Source organism: Teleopsis dalmanni, chromosome 2, assembly GCF_002237135.1.
Source record: "Teleopsis dalmanni isolate 2A chromosome 2, ASM223713v2, whole genome shotgun sequence".
Classification (NCBI taxonomy): Eukaryota; Metazoa; Arthropoda; class Insecta; order Diptera; family Diopsidae; genus Teleopsis; species Teleopsis dalmanni.
Genome location: NC_051847.1, coordinates 8,419,735 through 8,428,993, shown reverse-complemented (window position 1 = coordinate 8,428,993; position 9,259 = coordinate 8,419,735). Strand labels below are relative to the sequence as shown.

At 32.5% G+C, this 9,259-nt stretch overlaps 2 protein-coding genes across 2 annotated transcripts; both read left to right on the top strand.

The window, feature by feature from the left end:
* The first annotated feature begins 1,431 nt into the window (after positions 1-1,431).
* LOC119682464 (transmembrane protein 164-like) lies at positions 1,432-2,880 on the top strand. Its single transcript, XM_038095914.1, has 4 exons — positions 1,432-1,870; positions 1,946-2,138; positions 2,194-2,294; positions 2,362-2,880. The coding sequence occupies exons 1-4, from the start codon at positions 1,499-1,501 to the stop codon at positions 2,797-2,799; spliced, it is 1,104 nt and encodes a 367-aa protein (XP_037951842.1). The 5' UTR covers positions 1,432-1,498; the 3' UTR covers positions 2,800-2,880.
* Positions 2,881-5,670: 2,790 nt separating this feature from the next.
* LOC119685020 (transmembrane protein 164-like) lies at positions 5,671-6,018 on the top strand. The gene has a single exon (XM_038099187.1). The coding sequence runs from the start codon at positions 5,671-5,673 to the stop codon at positions 6,016-6,018; it is 348 nt and encodes a 115-aa protein (XP_037955115.1).
* The last annotated feature ends 3,241 nt before the right edge of the window (positions 6,019-9,259 follow it).

Genomic DNA, 9,259 nt, shown 5'->3' with positions numbered 1-9,259 from the left:
TTTAGATTTATTTGTCTCACACATAAATAAATATTTGTAAAAACAAATGTGATAAAATACGATATGTGTCATATTAAAATAATTATGAAAGAATAAGAATTTGTATACACTATATATATCTAGATAAAAATATAGTCAATCTGAATCAGTTGTATTATTTAGCCCCATCGCTGTTTGGTACACCTTTGATGAAGAACGGAACCATCGCTGCTAACATGATGTGTTAGTCGATCTTTGTGGGCCTTTGCATATTCTTGCGCCACATTAAAATTCAATACTTTAGTATATCGTACGTTCCTAAGAATTTCAAGATTGATTTATGAAGTAGCAACTTTTTATAGGTGGCGAGTTAGAATTTACACCCAATTAAGGTTTCAATACATATGCTACATTGTTCTGGTATATCGTGTATTTTTCAATTTATAATTGTTTTTATATTTTCTAAACGAATTACACTTTGTTCTATTTCTTTTTTAATGGAGTTACAGAACGTAAAAGCCTGTTACGTTCTCATAGTTTCTAGCAAGCTATCGAGAAATCGATATAACATTTTGGATGGCTTCTACCAAGTCAGATAAATACGATGAATGATTTGCTGTTAAATTCGAGTTTCGGTAGTAAAATCACGCTCAAGAGTTTGTCGATCGATGAGAGTAATTTTTGATCGTCAGTCAACTTGTGCAGAACAAATCGGGCACACATTTTTTGGTTTTCTAATTATTGGAATAAAATGCGATATATTAATGTTGATCTTTACCATAAATAGTCAACATGCTGCTCATAATATATATCTTCCCGACTAGTTTGAACCGTGTATATCACTCATTGTTCAACATGGGGTAAACAATCAACACTATAAACTTGGTTCATCAATTTATATATATCGGTAAAAGTTTTGCTAAGATCAAACAAAACTTAACATTAACTATTCTTTTATTTAACACAACTTAAGATTAAATATTTGATCGATATTTATTTTCTAGCGATTCTGCCAATAAACATTCTTCTACTTAAGGCTCAAGCACTCCATTTATATTCTTCTAAATACAATGAAATTTTGAAAAGCATCTCTGAAGATTCTATACTACCAATGTTTATATTTGCCAATAAATGATCTCAGCCTTTTGTTAATTGTTAATTAATTTTTTTGGGCTCCGAATACGATCACATTCGTGGTGATAAAACTTTAACAAAAATACAAATTTGCATCTGAAATGCTGAAATTGTTTAATATCGTTGTCATTATCTTTAGAATCTTTATCTTATGATTTTATCTCTTATACAAAATATTTTGTTTGTCTGTTTATTTAATGCATTTTCATTTTAATTATTCATGGTTATGTTATGCTTTCATTTATTGAGACAGAAAGCAATTTTCAATTATTTTTGCAAAATTTAGTGGCGCAGTGTTTGAAAAAATTTTAAAAATAAAAACATTTTAAAAAAATCAAAATCTGAAAAAGAGTTACTAGAAAAATCAATCAAAGAGAAAGAAATAATGGATTGGAGTTGGAAGTGGAACTGGAATTGGAATTGGAATGGAAGTTGGAGTTGGATACTTGATGGCATAACCGATGCTATACCGCGAGTTACAGGACCAGAATGCATTAATCGCATGTCAAATATACAACGCTGGACAGAGTCCATATTTCTAACAATTGTATTTATATATATAATACTTAAGGCTACAAAACGTTTGAATCCAATATTTCTACCACATCCAAGAATATTAAATAAACCACATTCCGCAATCCGACTTATATTGCTTATTCTAATGACGTTTGTATTTGGTATGGAAATGGGTTTCAAATTTGCAAGTAAAACAGTGATATTTGTAATGAATCCATGTCATGTACAAACCTTAATACAGGTAAGTCGTTCAATCATATGCGTATCTTACTTAGATCATTCTCTAACTTCCATTGTGTAATTGACATAATTTTAGATATATTTACTAGCGGCAAAGCCTAGCAAAGTAACAACAGCTTTATTTCGCATACAAATGAACAACTTAAATGGTCCGTTTTTAGCTATACTATTTCCAGAAGTGGAGTGTCGAACTTTGCCGCTGGAACAGGCTACATACTGGGTACAGCATTTCTTACTGTATCTTATACCTATTTATATACTTAAAAGTGGTATGTGTTATTTAAAATATAAAAAAACTCCAACAAAATAATTCCTTTTCGATAGGTGCACATACAATAGAAGACTTATCCGATTACAATTGGGTAGCAATTGGTGTCGCTATGATGTTTTTGTATCATTTTTTAATATTAAATGCATTGTCAATTGTAAGACTCTAAAATCTATTGAAATACAAGAATATATTTAATTAGTAAGAATAATTTATCAATTTAGTACACTGGCATCAACTTAAGTCACATGCTGTGTGCTGCTGTGTTAGATCCATTCGATGGAGTATATTACCGTCTTGCTGCTGTGATACATCAAACAATACTTTGTTCGTTGCTCAATAAAGTAACTGTGTTTTTATTTAGAAGTGCTAAAAGTAGAGCTCAATTACCACCGGAGGTATATATTTCCACTGGAAGTCAGCATGCTCCAGATTACGGATTGTTGTATCATCATCAAAAGTCTTTGAGTGATATATCATTAGTAGCGGACTATGGAGTTGCTCCAAGTGATAATATACTAACCCACCGTCAAAGGCATGCGCATATTTTGCCACCAGAAGCTTTGGTGGATCATACAATATTGCTACAACAAGAAGCTCTCAATATGCCTCCAAGTACTTTAACTGCAGAATATACTATGCCCACGACAAAAATTGACTAGTATACGAAGTGCTTTCACAGGATTTGTAAATTATATAAATGTATATTTAAAAATTTTTTTTCATTTATGTACTTATGTAAGTATAAAGAGATAATAAATTATTTAAAAAACAACTTGAACACAAATTTATTAAGTAAAGAATCTGTTATTTCTTTGACGACAACTAAAACTGCCTATATAAACTCAGGGTGTGGTCAAAATTCGGGTTTTCTGAACTAGTAAAGACATTAAGTGTAGTAATTAAAATGAGCTTTGTTTTGACTGTATTTTGGTTGCATCGGGTCATTGACCCCAAACATGATCAACCTTCCTATTTTTTAAATATCTCAAAAAACCACAACACGTAGAATAATAAAATTTGAAGTTTTATGTACTTATAGTATATAAAAAGGTCTAAGGCCCACACACATATTTTGAATAAAAAAATATTTATCATTTGCAAAAAAGACTTTTAATGCTTTTGTACCACTTACATTTATTAAACAGACAAAAATATAACTAAATAATAAGATAATAGTAATGATCATCTCATTAACTATTGCAACCAATTCTGGCATCACTGAAAACTAATGTCGTTTTCAGTGATCAAATATAATATAATTTTGTACCATACAAGTTGATACAGTTTGCACGCTGTTGATGTTGACTGATACTTTATTTCAATCATATCGACGGAACAGTTTTTAAACCCACTTTTTCCTATAAATGTAAAGTCTGGATACTGAAAATTAGTAATATAATTTCATAGATTCTCGAGAATGAATGCAAGATCTTGCAAACAAACGGTAATTGTATACAACCGATGGTCATTCCAAATTCGATGCAGGAATGAGACAGAACTAACAATAAAGGATCAAAGCGTAATAGATTACGTCAAAACACAACGCAGAGTGGTACAAAAAGGATAGTTGGATGTAGTATTCAATAATTTAAGACCAAATCTAAAACAGAAAAGCGACGAAAAGATTGCAATGGAAAAAACTACTTGAAAAAACATTGGTCCAGCTCTGACTAAAAGGCTCAGAAAGAAAGAAATTCAATATATGTTTCACTACTTAACATCAAACAAAAAACTAAATATGGAATAAAATTTTTAAATATAATAAGAATATAATATATTCTTAATATAAAATTATTTTTGATCTAGTGTCTTTGCACTGGGCAGACATAAAGTTCATCCATTAATTTCTATTTGCAGCTAAATATCATATTTGTTGTTATGATCACCTGTGATCTGAGTCTATTTCTTTCTTAATACTCGTTCCGTTATGGTTCTATTATTTTTAAGTTGCTATCTTCCATTATGAGTGTGTGTGGCTTCGATTGTTTAAATTTGTTTTTAATGGCGACAGGTTTGCTTTCTGATCTTCACCTGAAATTCCTTACTTTATTTATAGCGTTCGGCAAAAAATTTTTGAAATTGCACCGACTGATAATCGTTTATAATTTATCAGTTATTCTATATCAGGTCACTTTTTCAGAACTTTATTCATAAAGACACAGTGATATACGAAGCTAAGTTAGCCTATTTAATTACAGGTAGTCTATATGTTGATCCTTTTTTTTTGAGTCAGCGCAACTGGGCACTTTTACTCTTTGATTGCTGGGGGTACTACAGGGTCCCACCCATCTCATTGACTAATTTATGTATTCCCTATAAGCTTCAGTGATTGATCTAAGATCTGCGTACCTCCCCGTGCGGAGAGTGATTACTTTAAGATTAGATAGTGGTAAGTAGGATAGCCTGTCAACTTTCGCATATAACTTCAGGGCAGGTACTCTATATTTTGCTTCATTTGTAGAATGCATGCAGTATCTTAAACAAATTAGTTTCATCATCTATTTCCGCACCGCCGAGTTCATAATTCGTGAATAGCAGTTTTCTATTCATTTTCTTTGGTTTCAAGAGCTATGCTATTCTTGTCCGTAACTGCATTGCACCTTTACAATTTTAATATCATGTAAATCCATAGATGTCCATAGATATAAATCCATAGATTCGGTTAGATTAATAGAGAACGCATATTAATATAAATAGCAAGACTTCCATTTTTGTTTATTTTGATGCCACCAAGTTGCCAAAATGAGATAAGGTACTCTAACCTTTGTTTCCTTATATGTCCAGGTACTAATCAAAAAGTCCATCTTCGGTATCTAGTATAGACAGACTGTAAGAAAGCAATCTGTTTGTTATCTATTCTTATTATTATCATTATTACTAAATCATGTTTCAAAATTTTAATTAAAATCTCTACAGTTCATTTTTTATATAAAAAATAATAAATAAATTCTTTTAAAATGATTTTCTAGTAATATTTTGTGAATTATGTTTTATAAGCCAGGCATATTTCAACTAACTTTTCACTTAAATTATTTAAAACAAAAAAATCAGAATCTATGAATAAACACGTTGTAAAATGTTGAATTGATTTGTGCTCATGTCGTGATTGTAGGCTTATTGCGGGACGACGATTTGCCAGTTTTGGCAAGCAACCAAAATAAATAAATTGATACACAAGAATGACCCTTGAGATAAATCGAATGTTATTTGTTGACAGCCCTGTCCTGCTCAGAGCATATTTCATTCGTTATCACATAGCATCTTTACTCGTTCTATTCTACAACGCATTATTTACATGAATTTATCTTATTTTACAAGTACGACTGAATGCAATTTTCTTATTTTTCAGAAATAACTTATATTTTGAGATTACATAAGTTCTGTTCATTTTTGGTTGAACCTACAACGACCGGTTTTCGAGCTACAACTAATTTATGTTTATTATATAATATACATAATATTACATAAAGAAAGAAAAATTTTTTAAAAGTAAACTTACCTCATTTGAATATCAACTACTGTGCTGGATAATGGATTGGAGTTGGGCTGTGGAGGGTGTAACCGAAGAGACGCCACGTACGACAGGACCTGAATGCATCAATTACATGACAAATCGTAGACGTTGGATAGAGTCCATTATTTTTACAATAATTTTTATATACATAATATGTTGGGCTGTGAAACGTTTAAAACCAATTTTATTGCCTCCACCCAAAGAGATCGATAAACCACACACAGTGATACGACTACTGTTGTTAATCTCTATGACTTTTATATTTGGCGTTGAAATGGGCTATAAATTGTCCAGTAAATCTGTGATATTTGTAATGAATCCATGTCATATACAAACAATGGCGCAAGTAAGTAATAATTTTTAAACCCATTATAAATAATTACATATTGAAGTGATATAGTAGCAGAAATGGTGATTGATTTTTAAATTATATTATTACATACATATACTTAAAATTATCTTAACTCGTTCATATAGCTCGTTATCGCTCCTCAGTTTAATATTTAAAATATATGTGTGGACGTTAGATGCCACTTACGTATTAGCTGGCACTTTGATTTTTACATATTTACTTATTTAAAATATATATTTAAGCTAAACTGAACAGAGTGCATCCCTGTAGTTATGGGCTTCGTATTGAATATTGCGAATTTTATTTAGTAAGGCAATCCATATAAGATTAAGGATTTTTTTAAAAATATTCTAAACAAGTGAATGAAACTACAATTTACCATAGCCTTTAAAGATAAAAGATATATAAACCTTTTAATCATTATATAGGGGTTATTACATCAATGCTCAATTCCATTTTCTTTACATGTTCTGAAAACGTGGGTGCCGATAATATCTCGATAATCTGAGTTATCACTACCAATTTGAGCATTAGAATCACCCGTTACCATGACCACATCTGTTCTAGGAACGTGTGATAGCATATATTTCCAGCATAGCATTGAACGAGTGAGATATTACACGTCTTAGCACGCAAGCGTACTAATATTATTCTATCGGATACAGCTTTCCAGTTTAAAATTGATACTTTTATATTTTGTGTGTCAGCTATACCAAGTATATGAACATGATTTTCATCAGTCATTCCAGAGTATATTATCACTCCTCCACTTTGATTTATAAATTCACCATAACCTTTCCACCTTGCTTCGCTTTTGCCAATAACATATATTTTCAGTCTTTCACATTTAGCAGCTAACATAGCCATTTTCTCTGTTTGAAACAAAGTCCGAACATTCCATTGAGCTAATCTAGTCATTTAAACATTCCTTAAGTTAACAACAATTTCATAAGGCCGATTTATTGTTCTTGTGAATGCTTGCATTGAATGATTTTCAGTACCTACGAATGATAGACCCATAACTAGGGCTGGTACCTTACAAAAAGTTTAGTTACAACGAGGCCTCCAATCATGCCATGGTGATGTTGAAACTGCTAGCATTTGCTCCAGACAGTTGATACAGCGGCTCAAATATACCGCTGAACACTCGGTTTATATACGCTAATATAAATTAAGGAAGTAATTTCTTCTTGTCGACTAAGTTCTGCTTTTAGTTAACATTATAGTGAACACTGGTTCCATTCTGAATACGACTATTGATTAATAAGAATGTATATGTAACATATAGAACTCTGGTTTGATATGAAAATACTAAATAGTTTTCATATACACTAAAATCTAAATAAATAATAAAATGTATTAAAAATTGATATCTAATACTTAAAATTAAAATTAATTTTTATTAATTAATTATTTTATTGATTTTTTAGAGCAATTTCTTTAATAATTATCATATAACTTATTTTAAAACAAATTACCTTTATTATTGAGTAAGGGATCGTGCACTGCGACCTAAAAGATCTATTGTGCCCCTTTGTCGGGTTAGAGTATTTCTCCAAGTCCGATTTCTTTAATGAAAGACAGTATGGATCCTATCTTTTCCAGTCTTGAATCCTTATGATCCATGAAATACCCTCCTAGGTGTTTCTTTCGTTTATGCATCAGTGCCGGGCACTCCCCAAGCACATGGTATGCCGTTTCTCTCTCTTCCCTGCAGTATCTGCAGTCTGAGTTGGATTGAATTCCTAACTTCGATAGGTGATTATTCAATCTGCAGTGACCGGTCAGTAAACCCGTAATAATTCTTATGTTAGTCTTTGATTGCACTATGCAATCTTTAAAGCGTTTTAGGTTGTAAGTCCCTAAAAGCATTTTAGATTGTGAGAGTCTTGGTAGCATTAACCAATAGAGTTCTCTCTCTTTTTTCTCTGCGTCATTCATGATAATGGATATAGCTCCTTTGCCTAGACCACAGAATGGTTCTGGGCCTATCATTCTTGATGCCGCGCCTCTTCTTGCAAGTTTGTCTGCTATTTCATTACCTTGGATACCAGTATGTCCCGGAATCCATAAAAGGTGCACCTGATTGATCCCACCGAGTGTGTTCAGCTTGTCAATGCATTCCCATACCAGTTTGGTTGTTACCTGGTAAGATATGAGTGCCATTATAGCTGCCTGGCTGTCAGTCAGTATTGCAATTTTACGGTTCCGGTAGTTACGTTCAATATTGAAACTGGCGCATCTATCTATCGCGTATATTTCCGCTTGAAAGATGGTTGTATTGTTTCCTAATGCTTCCCAGTATTTTTTGCCTGGTCCATAAACACCAGCTCCAGCTCCCTCATTGGTGAGAGAGCCGTCTGTATACCATGTTATCATGGTTTCTTTTATTTTTGGGATGTTAGACAAACCTTCCCAGTTCTTTTTGTTGCCAAGTTCAGTTTTGAAGTTTTTTGTAAAGTTATGCTTTACAATCATCCTGTCCATTGGCATTTCAATTTCTGGGATTTGTGCAGCCAAAGTATCAAGTTTTTTGCTATTGGTTTCAAGACCAGTCACCTTATTTGTATTTACTCTTAGAGCAGCCCTCTTCGCCTGTGATTGCACATAGATATGAAGAGGAGTAAGTTCCAGGAGTACTTCAATTGATGACGTGGGACATGTTCTCATTGCTCCTGTTATGCTTACACATGCAAGTCGTTGTACCTTGTTGAGTGTGTTGATAACGCTTTGTTGATTTGTGCAGTTCTGCCAGACTATTGATCCGTAGGTGATCATTGGTCTGATTACTGCTGTGTATATCCATCGCAGTGACTTTGGTGTACATCCCCAATTCTTACCTGCGATGGATCTACATGTCATAAAGGCTTTGGTTGCCTTTTTTGTCACTTCTTGGATATGAGATTTCCATGTTAATTTTTGGTCTAAAATTATACCCAAAAATTTTACCTCCTTTTGTAGTTTTATTTCAAACCCATCTAAGCGGATGGGTTTAAGGTTTTTTATTTTGTATTTCTTAGTGAATAGCACAATGGTTGTTTTTGCTGGATTTATTTTCAGCCCAACCGAATTGCACCATTCTTTATTTAGTTTTAAGCCTAACTGGATTCTTTCGCACAGAGTACTCTCATATTTTCCTCTGCAGATAATTACCACATCATCGGCGTACCCCTGGATTTGGAAGCCATTCCTGTCCAGTTTTACCAATAGTTCATCCACTACCATACTCCACATAAGGGGTGATAATACTCCA

Excerpts from the sequence above, each read along its gene's own strand:
- LOC119682464 (XM_038095914.1), top strand. The coding sequence starts at position 1,499 with ATGGATTGGAGTTGGAAGTGGAACTGGAATTGGAATTGGAATGGAAGT. Across the intron at positions 1,871-1,945 it reads ATGTACAAACCTTAATACAG|ATATATTTACTAGCGGCAAA; the intron begins GTAAGTCGTTCA and ends ACATAATTTTAG. Across the intron at positions 2,139-2,193 it reads TATTTATATACTTAAAAGTG|GTGCACATACAATAGAAGAC; the intron begins GTATGTGTTATT and ends CCTTTTCGATAG.
- LOC119685020 (XM_038099187.1), top strand. The coding sequence starts at position 5,671 with ATGGATTGGAGTTGGGCTGTGGAGGGTGTAACCGAAGAGACGCCACGT.